The 17272-nt window shown below is 40.5% G+C and overlaps 1 protein-coding gene and 1 non-coding gene across 2 annotated transcripts in view; one reads left to right on the forward strand and one right to left on the reverse strand.

Annotated features, from left to right (window-relative positions):
* The first annotated feature begins 4637 nt into the window (after window positions 1–4637).
* The window catches only part of Tulp4 (TUB like protein 4), a 108525-nt gene continuing 95890 nt past the window's right edge, over window positions 4638–17272 (forward strand). Inside the window, exon 1 of the mRNA XM_055615944.1 lies at window positions 4638–6584. Coding sequence (XP_055471919.1) covers window positions 6333–6584 — 252 coding nt within the window. The 5' untranslated portion in view covers window positions 4638–6332. The remainder of the gene's footprint in view (window positions 6585–17272) is intronic.
* LOC129683465 (U6 spliceosomal RNA) lies at window positions 15429–15535 on the reverse strand. Its single transcript, XR_008721150.1, has one exon. It is a non-coding gene; the product is annotated as a U6 spliceosomal RNA (small nuclear RNA).

Below are 17272 nucleotides of genomic sequence, written 5' to 3' on the forward strand. Positions count from 1 at the left end.
TCAGAGTGCATTGCCTTTGAATGTCGTTTCACTTTATTCCAAATTTTATGGATGGTAGGATATCAATGAAGTAATAATAGCAGTAGTCAACAATTATTGAATATTACATGTCAGCCAGGCAATTATTTGCTGGGCCTTCATATGTTTGTATTAGTTTCCCCATGTTCTTACTCCTGAGGGAATAGAGTCACAGAAAAAATCAGTTGGGAGCATGAGGCTGTTGTTCAGTGAGTCTGACTGCAGAATTGTATAGGTTGATCATCCCCAGTCCAAAATAGCATTATCAGCATCTGGGTTTTTCAGAATGGGGACCTTTTAATTGGGACGTTTTAATATCTGAAGATCTGGAAAGCACTGCACTCAGATTTGAGACCTGTGATCTCATAGTTTGGACGAGGCTCACCTGCATAGCCATGGCATCTGCTCTATTGGTAGATCAAGTGTTCATTCAGATGTATTTTCTAGCTCCTTCCTTATTTAAGCCCATTCTATTGCTTATAGATCTCACTAATTAAGATTTTCTTGTCCCTGGAATTTTTGTCACTAAACTTTTCTTGTTTGGTCCCAGGTTTGTCTTTGTTTTGCTGTTGTGATATCTCCTTCAGGTCCAGTTGCATTGACTTTGTGCTGCCAAAGACGTAGTTGCATCAAGACTCAACTCTGCCTTGAGTACTTGTTGGCTATCATTTGCAGCACTGATTTCTTCATATAGAAGTTTATTTTGTATGTCTTCTCCTACTGTGCTGCTGCTGCTTGGATCAGGGCCTAGACCTCACTGACTGGCTCAGTCCCAGTGCCAGCTCAACCTCTGTCTGTGGTGGTTGTTCAGGGAATATTTCTTCCTGGAGTGTGCTGTGGTGTATGTGTGGAGTGTGTGTGTGTGGAGTGTGTGGAGTGTGCTCTTCTCATGTTGTTCTTCACCTTGAACTCTCTCTTAACTTTTCTTATACTCCCTAGCTGCATCTTAAACCTCTACCTGATGTGGGCTGTTAGAGTGTGCCACTAGACCCATGTCACTGCTCTAGAGGCCGTGGGACCTGGGAGAATGGATCCGAAAAATGAGGTGGACTAAAAGCCTTATGCAATAGGCAGTTTTAGTCAGAACATCGGACAATTTATACTCTGAGGGTTAAAAAAGATCACATGAGTAAAATTCTCATGAGTTTAAGTTCTACACAGTCACAAGGACAAGCCAAACTGGCAAAACATGTTTTTCCATGGAGTCATGTAAAACATAGTTTGAACATTTAATTGAAAAACAACAGCAAGCAGTAGTGAGAAATCTGAGGTAAACTCATACCATCTGCTACACCTGAGAGAAGCAGCTTATGCTTCTCTCACAGTTCAAGAAAAATTCCATGTTTTGAAGAAACTAAGGTCACAAGATTCTTGTCCTATTTTCTTGGCGTGTTCTCACAAGCACTCTTGTGAATGAATTCTCCTCATGCAGCTTCTTTCCTGGACTGTATTCTGAAAGACCTGTTTCTCCATCCTCACCTTCTCCCTTGCGTTCTGTAGCTAACTCAGCTTTATGTCAAGTGACTTTTAAGTGAATGTCTCTCTGACCTGTACTTTTTGGAAGCTCAGATTTAAGTGCTTCTGGGTACCGCATACTTAACAGGCCAGATGGAACTTAACATCATATGTCCTTTGGACCCCAGATCCTATTGTTATTCATGTCCCTTTGAACCTCCCCCCCCCCAACTCCATTCTTGTTTATGCCATTGTTTCTACTACCTGGGAATTACAGTAACAACTAGCAGAGAATTTAAGTGGGGAATACTGCCCTGTTACGGGTTTGGGAATAGCTGCGCGGTGACCACGCCAGACTCACATTGATGGAAGTTTATTGAACACTGAACAGATACCAACTGGTCAGGGTCATAATCTGTCTCCTGAGTCCAGTATTAACAAAAATCGGACTGGGAGTGGAGCTTATTGTTAGAACACTTATCTCCTGTAGAAGTTCTTATTGAGCTATGGCAGACTTAATTCTCTTCCAAGAAGCTCTCAAAGTGGCAGACCTCTGTGGGCACGTGACACTTGCTTGACTTGAAATGTAGCATTTGAATCTTTGTCCTCAGAAATCAGTGTTAGGTTTCAAACCTGAGGCAAATGGCTGAGTTGTTTATTTAACATATCAAAGCAGACCTGGCCTCTAGGTTCTCTCCATGTCTCTCAGTCCCTACAGGTTACAAGGCCCTTCTGGCTGCCATACCTGGCCCCTACTCAAAACTTCTCTAGTCCTGGGGCTGGGCTACTCTCTTCCCCCAGCTGCCCTTCCTTATATAATCCAGCAATTTAGTCTATCCGGCCCCTTTCAACTACTCTTTTGGGCTTTGTAGCTGCTGCACCTAGCTCCCCTCTCTTCCCTCTCTATTCCTCCCCTACCTCTCCTCACTGTACTCTCCCAGATGTCCATGCCTCTGGCTGTGCTCTCCTTTTTGTCCTCCACAATACCTGGGACCAGTCATGTTCCTTTCCTTTTTGTTTTGTTTCTTTTTCATTGAATTAGTCCCTAAATCAGAAACTACTGTGACATGAAATTGCACTTCTTTGTAACAGGCTAATTGAGTCATTTGCTGAATGGCTAGACAGAGGTTTAGGTCATGAGATTAACTTCCTAACTAGCTGGGGAATCAATTGTCACAATTTGTTAGTCAAGAAGATTGCACATTTCTTATATATTCTGCTTTTGTTTTCTTATACTAACCAACTTGTAAGTTTGTTGTTGAGAGTTGACTTTGGTATAGATTTTCATTAGTGTAACTGATTTTTAATTGGTAGCAAAACCAGTGTAATATGAATACATTAAAAGAAAGGAAGTATTTTTCTTATTGTTGGTTTTTGGTTGCTTGGTTTTTTGAGACAGGGTCTCTCTATGTAGCCCTGGCTGTCCTAGAACGTGTTAAGTAGACCAGGATGACCTTCTTTCGACTAACAGACATCTTCCAACCTTTGTCTTCCAAATATTGTGATTAAAGGCATGTGCAACGACACCTGGCAGGAAGTCTTAGATTAATAAAAATAATTGAAGCTATGCCAAGTATCGGGCATTATGTTTTTGTGTCATTTTATCATTTTAAAATATATTTTTAAATGGTCATTTAGTACTTTCCCCCTCCTGGTTATTTAAAGTATTTTTTGCTTTACTCCACTATGAATTCATAGTCTCAGTGAGAAAAATGCTTCCTCTTTGGGCAGTGCCCTGCCTTTAACCTCAGTACTTGGTAGGCAGAGGCAGGCAAATCTCTTGAGTTTGAGGCCAGCCTGGACTATAGATGACCAGGGCTACAAAGAGGAACCCTGTTTCAAAACCAGAAAAGAAAATGCTTTCGTAAGATCTGCCTGTAGGCCATTAGTAATTTCTGGGGATAGAGATTCAAGGTCAAATTTAAGGTCAAGCAAGTGCCATGTGCCCACAGAGGTCTGAGAATGAATAACTGCCATAAAGCTAAAATTTGAGTTTTTCTAATTAGGTTTCAGCCTGTTATAGGTGGTGCCATCCCTGGGCTGGTGATCCTAAGTAAGAAAGCAGACTGAGCAGGCCAATAAGCAGCACCCCTCCATGGCCTCTGCATCAGCTCCTCTAGGTTCCAGCCCTGTTTGAGTTCCTGTCCTGACTTCCTTTAGTGATGGATTACAATATAGATGTGTGAGCCAAATAAGTAAACCCTTTTCTCCCCAACCTGCTTTGGTAATGGTGTTTCATTATAGCAGTAGTAACCCTGTGTAGGACAATTATGAAGATAATCTGGTTTTAAAACTTTTCATAGCTTTCTAAAAATTCTCAGAGAAGTGCAGTTATACTTCTCTGAGTCTTGATGGAGCTGACAGTGTGATCACTGTTGCTTTTGCAAATTGGCACAAATGGCACAAATGGCAATACAGGGAAAACAACAAAAGATTATCTAGTAGAGTGGTTGAGAACCCACTTGGGGAAGCGTCTACTGACCCTTTGCTAGGGGGTCAGCTAAGACCATCCGCATATAAGATATTACATTGCAGTTCAGAATCATAGCACAGTTAGAGTAATGAAATAGCAATGAAAATAATTTTATAGTTGGGAGTCACTACAACACGAGAAACTGTATTAAGGGGATGCAGCATTAGGAAGGTTGAGAAGCACTGATCTGGGAGTTTGTAGCTAGTAGAAAAGTTGATGGCTGAGTAAACAGCTATATTAGTGACATGCTGGTTATCAGAGACAAGGGCTTTTTAGAGGCCTTTGTTGCTTTGTGTTATTAAGGAGTATCTTAATAATGATAGAAAAACAAGCGAGCAAGCAAACAAACAAACCTGCAAATCATGCCACTAACTTTCCTGGCCTCTTGAGTTTCATTTTTGACAACACTTGCTTAAACCAAGTCATCAGTAGGGGAAAGTTCCATATTGAGGACCCAGACTTTCAGAAAGGACAGTGCAATGCTATTAACAGGTTTATGTTCATACCCATTTAGTACTTGAATTTCAGCAGTCACTACAACCAGTGGCTTTATCAGATAGTTGCAATGTAAAAACTAGTCTTAGTTTAAGCTACAATATTTACTTGTTAGAACTTTTATTTGCTGCTTAAGAAAAATACATATATATATATCTTGTTTTTTTGTCATTGTTATTTTACAGATTTCTAAGAGTCCAGGACCTTCAAGTCATGAATAATCTGATGGTTCCAGAATTAACCTGGAAAACAAACATATCAAGTGCCAGTTGAAGAGTGTATCTGTAGATGTAAACCTTTCTCTACATAAATACTTTTCATAAGAAGACAGGCCTTTTCTGAACATCAAGAGTTTTGCAACTGATGAAAATTAATCTAACCATCAGCTGGAACAGCTTCATACCGCTGGGGACTGGAGTCTATGGAGAACAGTTCATCACTAATGGCAGATTTTCCTTATGGTGTTCACAGACGAAGCAAGTTTGCAGAAGAAAAAAAATTGCACAGATTGAGCCTCAAGAGTACCTCTCCAATTTAAGGAACAGACTTTAAACTCTGGACTGAAACTTAGTAACTTACTGTGGCTGTGTCAGAGTGAGGGGACAAATCTGAAAAGGAATGAAGGAACAGATTCCTTTGCTTCTTCAGCTGACTATTTGAATTTTTATTTATTGTTTATCTTTTTCTTTTCTGCATATATATGATATTTTAAAATATTAATTGGAACTGTCCATTACAAAATAAATAGCAAAGCTTTTTTTTTGGTCTAAAGGTTTGTGAACAGGCTGGAATGTGGACAGGAAGGTATCTTAAAGCTGTTCTAGGGAGATGGTAGAGGACTGTTGATACACACCTGGGCGCATGGTTTAAAGACTTGCGTATGAGAAGATTAATGGACTTAATTCGAAGATTGATTTTTTTCATTAAGTTACAAGAATATATGAATTTTAGGAGCAAAAGAGCAGAAAAACAAGTTTAAAGAGAAACAAACTCCTGACTTTTTGTAAGCGAGAAGTAGGATTAAACTAAGGAAAATATTGGGTCTAGCCTCTGCCTCTGCCGAGGGAAGGGGCCTTGCTCCTGTCTCTATGGCACTGAGGTTTGCTCCAGCCAGTGGAGGAGTCATTCTAGGGAGTTCCCGTGTTCCTACAGATACAGGGACAGTCTTTGAGGCAGGAAGCTTCTGATTTTGAACACTGGGGAAAAGAGTCTTTTTCTTCCTAAAATTTCGACTGCCGTCTGCATGAGTTCTGATCTGATTTTGCACGTTAGAGTGCCTTTTTCCTTATGCAGCCTCTCCCAGCTATACGGCAGACATTTGTCTAGTTCAGAAAACGCGCCAGAGGCGGGCTTCAGAGGGAAGATGTTCTTATGTGTTCATTCTGTGCATTTAAACTTTTGAATAGAAAATTCCAGCTAGAGGGATTCTTATCGCCTTAAGTTACTTGAAATCCATGTGTTTGCATCCCTTTATCTCTGGAATCACATTACAAAAAAAACAAAAAACTGGAATCTCAGGCTGAGAATAACCAAGCTGAGTAAAAAGAAAGAAAAGTGATTCTCCATCATCACTTATTAACAGCTCTTTCTCCAAAGGATTGGCATGTTTTTCCCCTAAGAACTTGAAAATGAAAATGGACCCCGTGTATTTTTAGGCATTACCTTTCTTAGCAGACTGACATTATCTTTTATAGAGGCATTTTTTCATTATGCATTTGGTGGATCTTTATAAAATACTGACCTAATTAGACTCTAGATCAGGTGTAACTAAAGGAGAAACAAACAAAACAAAACAAAAACCAATAGAGCCCAACCAGAGAAATAGCCCAATGAAAGAACTTGGTTTGAAATTCTCAGTACTTCTTAAGTGAAATAATTCATTGCGGAAAGTATGTATGCAGCAGTGGAGCATGGGCCTGTGCTTTGCAGTGATTCCAACATCCTCTGCCTGTCCTGGAAAGGGCGTGTCCCCAAGAGCGAGAAGGAGAAGCCAGTGTGCCGAAGGCGCTACTATGAAGAAGGGTGGCTGGCCACAGGCAATGGGCGCGGTGTGGTGGGGGTGACTTTCACCTCTAGTCACTGTCGCAGAGATAGGAGTACACCACAGAGAATAAACTTCAACCTGCGAGGCCACAACAGTGAGGTGAGCTGGAATTTTGTTTTGCTTTTTCTATGGTCACTTCTAGTGGTCTTTTTGAGTCATCTCTCTGGTCCCAAACTTTATTTCAGGTTCTTTTTTTTTTTGAAGTGATTTTACTTTTATTTCCTTCACTTTAAGCCAATCATGAAATTTCACAGTGATTTCTGGGGTGATAGTGAGACTTGATTCTGTGGATCCTGTCTCCTGGGTGCCACCAAAGACACTAAGGTAGGGATGGTTCCAGTGCCCTGTCCTTTGCAAGTAAGTCACTTGTCTCTCCTTTGCTGCTTAGTCCTCTCTCCTCCTGAGAGTTGCTGTTGCCAGTGTGAAACTATTTGGGGGATGCCCAGTCTGGGGTTGGTGAAGGGCTTTCTGACTAAGGTGGGAGAATCTCACTAGACAATGCTAACTGGCTTTTTAGGTTCCTGGTTTCCAGGACAAAGAACTGCGTATTCTATTCCATCCCTATGGCTCAGTGTGAAAATCAGAGTGGTGCTGCTTTTGCATCAGTATTCAATCACTGTGTTTCCGTGGTTGTGGCGTAATACCTAGCCTGTATTTCTTATAGATGGAGGTAAAAGACTTCATTAATTTGACAAGACTCATGTTTTTTGTTTTTTGTTTTTTTCTCATTGTATAGGCACTATTGTAAGGCTCTATTGTATGGATGTTTGTGTCTTCTATATTATACATAGATTCTTCTGGTCTTCTAAAGCCCCAGAATGGCATTACATTTGAAGTTTATTCTACTATTTATTGAGGAATGCCTAAGTGCTAACTACTGCATTTAAAAGAAGGCCCTGGCTGATAGTTTTTTGCTAAGTGTTTATTTGCATAACACCATGATAATATGCTTCATTGTTCATTAGCTTATTTGAGTCTGTGACAGTTTCAGATATCTTAAAATGTCATTAGACGTCATTATGGAAAAGCAATACTGTTTATGAGATATATGTTTTAATCTATTTAGGTTGCTATAAGTATAAACCATAGATTTGGTAGTTTGTGAACAATGCTGACTCATTTCCCACTGTTTTGAAGGTTGGTCTGAAATCTGGGTTGCCAATTTATAGGCTTCTATGGAGATGGTGGAGTATGCTCTTTTGGTTTGTACACTCATGATTTGGCAATTCCAAGCATCCTGAAGGTGCTGTTTGACAAAGTTCCAGTTCTTGGATGATCTGAACTGGCCCTTCACTGCCCTTGGTAGAAATTTGCTACACAACTTTACTTGCACCTATATATTCCTCACTGTTAAAGGCCTCTTACCTAGAAAGCTAGAGCTGGGATAATATAACAAAAGCTGGTATTAATAAGAATAAAACTAATGGTAGTTCCCTGGAAAAACAGCTATGCGGAAAACTGAATCTTCTGTAGAACCTATTACTTAGACCCAAATACTTAGATCATTAATAAGTGATATTAGTAAGCATGAGGCAGAGGATCTGAGAAAAACCATTAAAGAAGGAACACTTAGGGAAATTCTAGAAGCTGATATATTATAACTAAACCATGAGTGTTTCGTGTCCAGCTTCTGAAACATGGAAAAGTATGGACAGGAAAAGATTTTGTTTATACAATTAATGAATGATAAACCTTGGTACCTTCCTGAAGGCAAAGCAGGCAGTTTTAGGAATCCTGATATTATTCTATCCTTTATAGGATTATAATAAAAATAGGAATTATATTGAAACAAGGGTTTATGACAAAGACACAGAGAGGAACATTTTGACTCAGTGAACAGTCTGCCTTCCTGAGCTGCCTTGTCAGATCAGGACTTTTCTGATACTGTACAAAAACAAAGTACAGACTGCTTTTGCTTAAGCAATGTTTGTATGCTGCTAGAAAGATTGCACAGCATTTTAAAAAGCAAATGGTGGTCTTATGTCAAATATAAAACACGAATAAAAGAGGAAAAGGAAGAATTAATCAAGGGACTAAAGATTGGACTTTTGTAGAAAGGTAAGTTTGATATAATAGATAGTAGGAAATAACTTTTGGTCCATTGACTCTGCCAGATTTAAACAGTCAAACTCAGATAGAGTATTCCTGTCTAACATTTCTGTAATTGCAAGGCTAACAATACCAATATTAAAGGAAAAAAACATTGAGTTAAAAGAAAAATGATTTTATCATAATGTTAAGTTTTGTTCCTCATGAAATATGCTGTTTGCTTGCTTTGTTTCTTTTATTTCAACATACTTATGTAACCAAGGAAGATTTTAGAAAAAAAGAATGTGTCCTAAAAGGCTATATAATCAATGATTAAAGTTCTTGAGGAAATGATTTTGTGTATAAAGAAAGCCTGTGAGAGACGCAGATTGTCAGAGTAGGTCAAGCCATACCAGCTCTGTCCAAGTCTCTCGTAACAGGAAACAAAAAGGTGCCCTGCATCTGATCCCCCCTTGGCGCTGTTTTGCCCACCCGCTTTAGGCCCTGTCCTCACCTGGGGCTGGACCCAGCAATGGTCATTTCCAGAGATGTCTTTGGGAATCTCCTTGAGAATACCAATTCATTCATGAGGGCTCCGCTCTCATGACTTAATTTCTTTATTAGAAGCTTTGCCTTTAGGTTATATTTCAACGAGGGATTTAGAAAGGACCTCAGCATTCATATTGTAGCAATATAACTTATAGTCTCACATGTAAACTTTCACCAAATCAACTACGGAATATTCCAGTACCTAGTATAGCTGCCTGCTGCTGTTTCTTCTCGGACTTTACACTCATCTTAGTCCATTCGTGCTACTGTAATAGAATATGTTCTACTAGATAGTTTATAAATAATATAAATTTAAGAAAAACTGAGAAGTCCCAGGTCAAGGCTCTAGCAGGTTCACTCCACATGTTTGAGCGCTGACTCTACTTCAGAGATGTCCCCCATATAGTGACCATCAGGTCTTTTATAGAGGTGGCACTGTACTTCAGTAAGGCACACCCTCACTGAAAGGTAGCCCGTGTTCTTCATTATAGACTTGGAGACTTCTTTTACCCCGAATAACATCTAAAATACATCTCTGTTGTGTACATTGTTAGACTGTTCTTTTAAACTGGTATTCGTTTTCCATTGATGTAAGATACACAGTTTGTCCATTCTGTTGATGAGCATTTGTATGGTATATTTATAACTGCCTTCAGCAGTCATCTTTTGGTAGAACTATACACTCAGAAAGTGGAATTTCTGAGTCATAGTATTGGCATGTATTGAAGAGTAGAAATTGCCAAATAGTTTTCCAAAGTGGTTATACTATTTTATACTTTACCATCAAAATAGAAAAATTTCAGTTGTAAAGACAGGTTGAGATTCTGCTTCTCAGTGTGAACTTGATTTCTTATGAGCTTGAACTTTTCGTACTAAAAATGTAAGTTCAGGGATTATATCTATATGTGTATGTATAATTTTATTCTTGGAGAATTTTATACAATGTACTTTGTTGAGGGATTATATGTACATATACATACATATATATTTATATTTATTTATTTATTAATTTTGGCTTTTTGAGATAGAGTTTCTCTGTATAGCCCTGGCTGTCCTGGAACTCTCAGTGTAGACTAGGCTGGCCTCAAACTCATAGAGATCTGCTTTTCTCTGCTCAAGTGCTGGGATTACAGGTATGTGGCACTACCACCCAGCTGATGAGGAATTATATTTTACAGATACTTTCAAACTTAATACACTGGGTCCACAAAACACGTCTTACATATACGTAACTCAGCTACTGTCTTAAAAGATATGAAATAAAATCAGCATGAATATGTTTGCCAAAAGCAGCACATATTTCAGGCCTTACAGTGCTGGAGTTCTAAAGTTGTCACCCAGTGTAGTCTCTGCTCTAGATCTCTCAGTCTGGGTAACATGGTATGATCATGCAGGTTGTTGAAGTTATAGGACCAAGGGTTTGGGGCCCTGTACTGGCTGGTTTTGTGTGTCAGCTTGACACAAGGTAAAGTCATCAGAGAGGAAGGAAAATCAGTTGAGAAAGATGCCTTCATGAGACCCAGCCTTGTGGAATCTAGCATCTACTAGATTCTAGGTTTAATATGGAACAGTAGGTTTTATTGTACAGTTAGAAAAAGTGTCAAAAGTTTGTGTGAATGGTTGGTTGAAGCGTTTATTAAAAGAAACAGTTGGAAATGCCTGATATCCCTTGGCTTAGTGTTGATGAATGGATTTTAAGGCTCAGAGAAATTGCACTGTATAAAACCTAACCCTCCATAATAGGAAGGCCCAGAAGACATGTCCTTCACCAACTCTATAAGATGCAAAATGGTGAGAGGGGCACCACCACATTTGAAGAGTTTTGTTGTTGTCTATTTCCTTGTGCAAGAACTTAGGGTTGGAGATGTTGCTGCTCAGTTGGACAAATTAAATCTAACGGGTTTAATTGGGCACTGAAGTAGCAGGTGCCAGATGGCAGCATAGAATCACCAAAGGGAAGGAGATCATAGTTATCATGGTGGGCTGTATAGACAAAGCAATGTCAATTATGGCCTAACTGGTAGTGGTCAACACAGGCAAAGTGAATTTTAGCGTGGTGTGACTTGTATGAACCTTTGGTGCTGGTTAATAAATCAAGGTGTTTCCAGGCATAAAATAGATAGGAAGGCTACTAATTTTTGTTTGACCTGTGTAAGTGGAAAAATTCTCAAACAAATGAAAGAAAGGCTACATTGGATCATGGTAAAAGGCAGTCTCAGCCAGTGAATTGCAGACTTGAGCCAGTTTGCAAACCCAGAACTCCTAGAATGAAGAGGTGGCCAAGTTTCCTTGAGGAAGAACCTTGATAAGACACCTAAAAGTTTTACAGTTACTCTTTCTCCAGTTCTTTCCCAGAGGGACCTATAGCCTTTTGTTACAAGGGTAACTATATACTGGGGAAAAGGAAACAGTCAGACTTTCTGGGGTTTGTTGAATTCTGGTTCTGAATTGATGTTGGTCCTGGAGATTCTGAGAGAAATTGTAGCCCTCTAGTTAAAGCAAGGGCTTATTGGAGGCCAGGTACTTAATGGAGTTTGGCTGATGTCCAATTTACAGTAGGTCCAGTGGCTTCCTGAACTCATCCTGTGGTTATTTCTCCAGCTCCAGAATGTATATTGGGACAGATACACTTAGAAGTAGGCAGAATTTTCACATTGGTTCCCTGAGCTGTGGTGTAAGGACTAGTATGGTTGAAAAGGCTCAATGGAAGCCTTTGGAGTTGTCCCTGCCAGGGAAAATAGTTGTTCTTTGTTCTGTGGTCTAGGATGTGATTGTCAGCTTTGGGACGAAGAACAGAGAGACCCCAAGATCTAAGATTCCGTGTCTCTCAGGAATGGCTTTAGGGCCAGGCCCCTGCAGTAGGCCAGGTGTGGAAAAAGTTTTCCATTGAGTGTTACAATTGGCTCTTTTAAAATAAAATTGTCGATATCAGATGGCAGTTCCAAAGCCTATGCTGATACCAAGTGTTACAGCTACTTGGTTAAGCTGCTGTGCTAAGCACAAGCGAAAAGTTCTGGCTGAAAGCTTGCTGGAGCTGGTAGCATGTGGCCTGGCAGCACGTGACTAACAGACCAGCAGTCATGCCCCAGGTGTCAAGAAGCTGGAAGCAGTAGGGTAGGTTCCAGCCAACCTGGCTGCCAACCAAGCCCCTGGAGTTCATCAGCGGTGAATTTCCAGGAAAAAGGGGAGCCCTCCATTCCCCAGAATAAATGAGGAATCTCAGGTGGCCATGGTGGAAGGCTGATGGTATCATGCAGCACCCAGGGATTCATTAAACTCTGGCAATGGGAGGGGTTTTGAGGGTGAATGTTTGATTTGATGGGGCTAGAGGGGTTAGGGATACTAGCTTTATATGTAGTAGTGTATTACCTTACTTACATGCAGCAGCAGTCCTATCACAAGAGGGAACACAGTACTTAATTATCTTACGGGTGGAAATCTCCAGGTACAATCAAAGGTCATTTGCTGAAAACTAAGATCCCCTTAGCATAGGGTGGGATATTTCCAGGAATCCCCAGGTGCTTGCTGAGCAGGTTTCTTAATAGGAAAGGGTTGGACCTGTAATCTTTCCTGAGGGCTATGTCACTATTACAGGTTTTAGGGTTCAGGTAGAGAGGGCACCCTGCTGAGAAAGGGAGTCCACTTTTATAGACTGAGCTCAAGGCTATCCAGAAATATCAGACTTTGACCTTAACCAGCAGAGTCCCACCCACATCTCCCTGTTTTATTTTATAAAGGAGAAGTGTCATCATAGCCTTCAGCTTCTAAGCTGGGGACTGCTTGGTATTGAACCAGAACCTGACTGGCAGTGGCTTCAGCAATATTGTTCACCTGCCGTTTTAAAAAATTGGATGAGGCAAGGTGCAAGCCTCGAAATAAGACATTTTCAGATAGCTAATAAAGGGTGGGGGTCAGGAACATAAGGGATTATTGAACCAACCTAACTGCTTAGTGGGTTGACACCTCAAGAGTCAGCTTGTACAGAATTTTAAAAAGGTATTAGCAGTGGTCTCAGATAACATTTGATACATCTACATGGACAAAGCATTTTCTAGTTGAGAGTTTATCTGTCGCTGGAGGAATCCAAGGCTGTTAGCTGTGGCTGTCCTCGACCGATTGACCTCACCTCAGAGGTCCTCAGGTGCATCTGGCTGGTGGCTGCTGTCTTGGTCTGTGCAGATCCAAGGGCAACTGCAGGTCTGGGGAGGAATGTCTTGTGTCTGTCTGGGACTTAGTGGTTTCTTCTTCCTCATAGAGATACGCCTGTGAAATAATCACAAGGGACAAAGATCCCCGGCAGCAGGATATCTGTCCAGGAGGTTAACTTTAAGAAAAGGAAGCAGTATACTAGTTAACCCAGTAACAGTTTGATTGGCAGTGCATCCTTCAGGCCTGGAAGAGAGGGTAAGGAGTAGGGTAGATGTTTGATTAAAAAGGAGGAATGGCCCATCCTTCTGAGTTCCTTGGGAGCCTAGGCTTTGTTGGGTCCACTCCTGGGAAGCTTGGCTGGTTGAGTGTGAAAGAGGAAGTACCTCAGTTGAGAAAATGCCTCCAGGAGATCTAGCCAGAGACACTGAGCAACTATTAGATTCTGGGCTTTATATTCACAGCTAGTCATTGTTTGATTAGTTAAAATGTAGCCTGTAAGTCATTCAAATGAATTGGAGTGGGGGGAGATTCATTACATAAATTCTGTGACTCTAGGGAACCCTGATAGTGGCCCAAATGGCCATTCACTGAACTTGTCATTTTAGCTTCTCCTCTGTGCAATCTTTCTGACTCTGTCTCTGGAGAAGGGCCCCCTGAGTTGGCTATGTCCACCTCGATTCTTGGAAGAGGACTACAAGTTATACATATTAGGGTGGGTGAGTTTAGAATTCTGCTTGCCACATATGGGGTCTGTAACTTGTAGACCTGTTTCATTGTTGAAACTATTTTTAGTAATTTTTCCCTTACTATATATTTTTATTCTTCACTAACTTCTATTTTTTTCACATTAGGGTGTGTCTCATTTATGACTGCCTGCTTAATAGAGTGACCAGTTGTGCCAGTTTACCAAGATGTGGAATTGTCCATACTAAATCCAGGGAAAGTCCTAGCACACTGAGAGAGTCATACCACTATTCAGTTCCAAACTTGATACTAGAAGCTTCTAGTCCAGTGACTGTTCTCGTGGTTCCCAGAGGACTCACAGCAAACACCGTCCAAACTCATAGATCCTGGCACCTTGTTTGTAGTCATCCAGTTGTATGGAGGAGAGCTGGAATTTAATCCAGAGACCTCTGAGCCTCTTCAGCCTTGTCGTCCACTACCCTCAATTATGAAATGTAAGGGCTCTGAAAATGGGAATTTGTGTTAATTGAATGGTAAGACCCAGCCTGATGTGAGTGAGCTTCTTTATTATCATCCCATTGCTGCTGCTGCAGAAATACTTGTTTTATTGTGAGTGCTGCTAGGAGCCAGCCGTATGTGCTCCCCTTCCACTGCAGTGTGTTGAGGCTGCTTCAGTTTGGTTATGTCTCTGGGATATGCTTTCTCTGACTTGCTCCCCTTTTGTACATTGAGCAGACTCCTGTGGTCATACTTGATAGTACTTTGCTGAAGTTGTCTGCTCAGTGATAGTTTAGCAAACTTAGCAGAAAATGCAGCTTAGTTTTCCCAGAAATTGTTTAACTCTTTAGTCTAGTTCATTGTGGCTTCTTTCTCTGTCATTGTAATGAAGCATGATCCTTCCCAGGGACCTCACAGTGCTTTTCTGATCTCCCAGAGCATTTCTGGTTCCCAAATCCAATTATAGCAACATTTCCCTCTGTATCTAACTTCCAAATCATGATAGAAACATGCGGTTTTCCCATCTTTCTTTATCATCACATTTTGTACAAGCTTCTTTACAGATTATTTGCCTTGAACTTTTAGCTTTTCTGGATATTATACTTAAGAACATATACTTAGTTTTCCCAAGAGTTATTAAGATATTATAAAAATTATTTCTAAAATACTTTTTTCTTTTTTCTAGAAAGAACAGGAATGTCTGGATTGTGAGGCAATCCTTTAAATTCAGTTTTATGGTTCTGTCATGCTCTGTGGTGAAGACTCAGAGCCAGACTCATACTCTGCATCTTTGGGCACAATGATGACTGGCTTTCTTAAATTCAGAAGAGCCAAAACACCTTCTTGTTGTTTTGTTTTGTTTTAAGACAGGGTTTTTTCACGTAGCCTTGGCTGTCCTGGAACTCAGTTTTTTTTTTTTTTTAATTTTTTATTTAACTTTTATTAATTACACTTTATTCATTTTGTATCCTCCCATAAGCCCCTCCCTCCTCCCCTCCCGGTCCCGCCCTCCCCCCCCTTCTGCATGCAAGTCCAAAAAATATGGAACGCTTCACAAATTTGTGTGTCATCCTTGCGCAGGGGCCATGCTAATCTTCTCTGTATCGATCCAATTTTAGTATATGTGCTGCCGAAGAAAGCACTTGTTTTTTTTTTTTTAATTGTTAGCATACAAATGAAGTAGTTGGGCATTATTGTGGCATTGAAAACTTTTGATTTAGAAGCATTTTTCAGAATTTAACATTTAGTAATGTATACACTGATTCTACTAAGAAAATTCATTCTGTATTAAAGCAATCAAAGCCCACAAAACTTTTGTGTCTTTTACGGATTATTCATAGATGAGTCCTGTTTGTGGTTACTGAGTAGGATAGTACAATGATGGTTATCGTTGTTTCTTTCCACTTGTTCTCTTTTGGTTCAGAGAGCAAAAGTACTTACTGTGCAGCTGACGGAACTGTGCTTCCCTAGGACCTGCAATGGAATGAGAGCACTAACTCCCATAAGTTATCCTCTGACTTTCACACACACTGTGATACATGCTCCTCCATGCACATGTAAGATAGTGTATTTTAAATCATTGCCACAGTTAACTTCACTGTCTCCTGTTAGGCCGCCCTAAGGCTTTTCCTAAAGAATTGTGTGGCAGCTGTTGTACTTGGGCTGATTACTGTTGACCGCTATAGAAGGTTGGAGGATGATGCGCTGTGGACACATGTCTTCAGAGAAGCTCTCTGGGCCAGCCAGAAGGAGCTATCCTCTGAGCTCCTTTAATTGGCTTACCATTTGAAGGTCAGTGTTGATCTGGACCCTGCTGAGCTTTGGCTGTACAGAGGTGAAACAGGAACGGTTCCAGCCTAGAAGACATGGCCATCACAATGGCTACCCTTCAGGTGGATATAGTGTTGCTGTTGCTGACCAGTTGTCATGAATGGCCTTAATTCTCTATGTGCTTTATGTGCATTACTTTTTAGCCCTTATAACAACTCTGTACAACTTGGGATTTGCATACTCCTGTGTGTTTTTTCTTCTCTATGACACTGTTGCCAAAAGGTAAATGAAGAAACACTGTGGTGAGCAGAAAGACCTTGAATGGTTGTGAATCGTTGTAACAAGTGCATTGGACACTGAACAGTTGACTATGCTGGAGAACAGGGGAAGTCAAGGCTGGGTGGTCAAGTGGGCCAGGTATAAGCAGTTTGTTGTGGGAGGGAAGAAGTTGTGCTTTCAAACCCTAAAGACCATTAAAAGATGATTATTTTCAGAGAAAAAAAAGTTAAGAAATCAAATGTGAATATAGAAATTAGCATTCTGTTCAGTGCATTTATCTTCACAGTGATTTCATCTATTATGTGGTTCACTTGTCCTGACTTTCCCTGGAGCCCTCCTCCTGGGAATCGTTTGTGCATCTCAATTAGATTTGCCCAATAGCCTACTGCCTATCTGATTTCCAGAATTTCCTTCTGTAATTATCATCTTGGGTATTCTCCCCCCCTTTTTTTTAAATTGCTTTTGGATCCTAGTGTATGTTACTTTTTGGTATTTTGAAAACAGTAAAATTTGGAATTTTGTAGCAGTAAACTGTTCTAATTCTGTGTGTAGGCCATGTGTGCATGTGTGTATGTGTGGAGCCAGAGGTTACCCCAGGTGTCATTCCTAGGGAGCTGTCCACCTTGATTTTTGACACAGGATCTCATATACTAGATTAGACTGCCTGGCCAGCAAGCCCCAGAGATCCTGTGCTTGTACTTGCCCAGGGATTCTATCATACCTGCCTGAGGGCCTGCCCTGCCTCCTTCCTTAACCCCCCTTCTTCCTTTCTCTCTCTCCCTCTCTTTCTTTCTTTCTTTCTTTCTTTCTTTCTTTCTTTCTTTCTTTCT

The sequence above is a fragment of the Psammomys obesus genome, unplaced genomic scaffold, assembly GCF_907164565.1.
Source record: "Psammomys obesus unplaced genomic scaffold, mPsaObe1.curated_primary_1811, whole genome shotgun sequence".
NCBI lineage: Eukaryota > Metazoa > Chordata > Mammalia > Rodentia > Muridae > Psammomys > Psammomys obesus.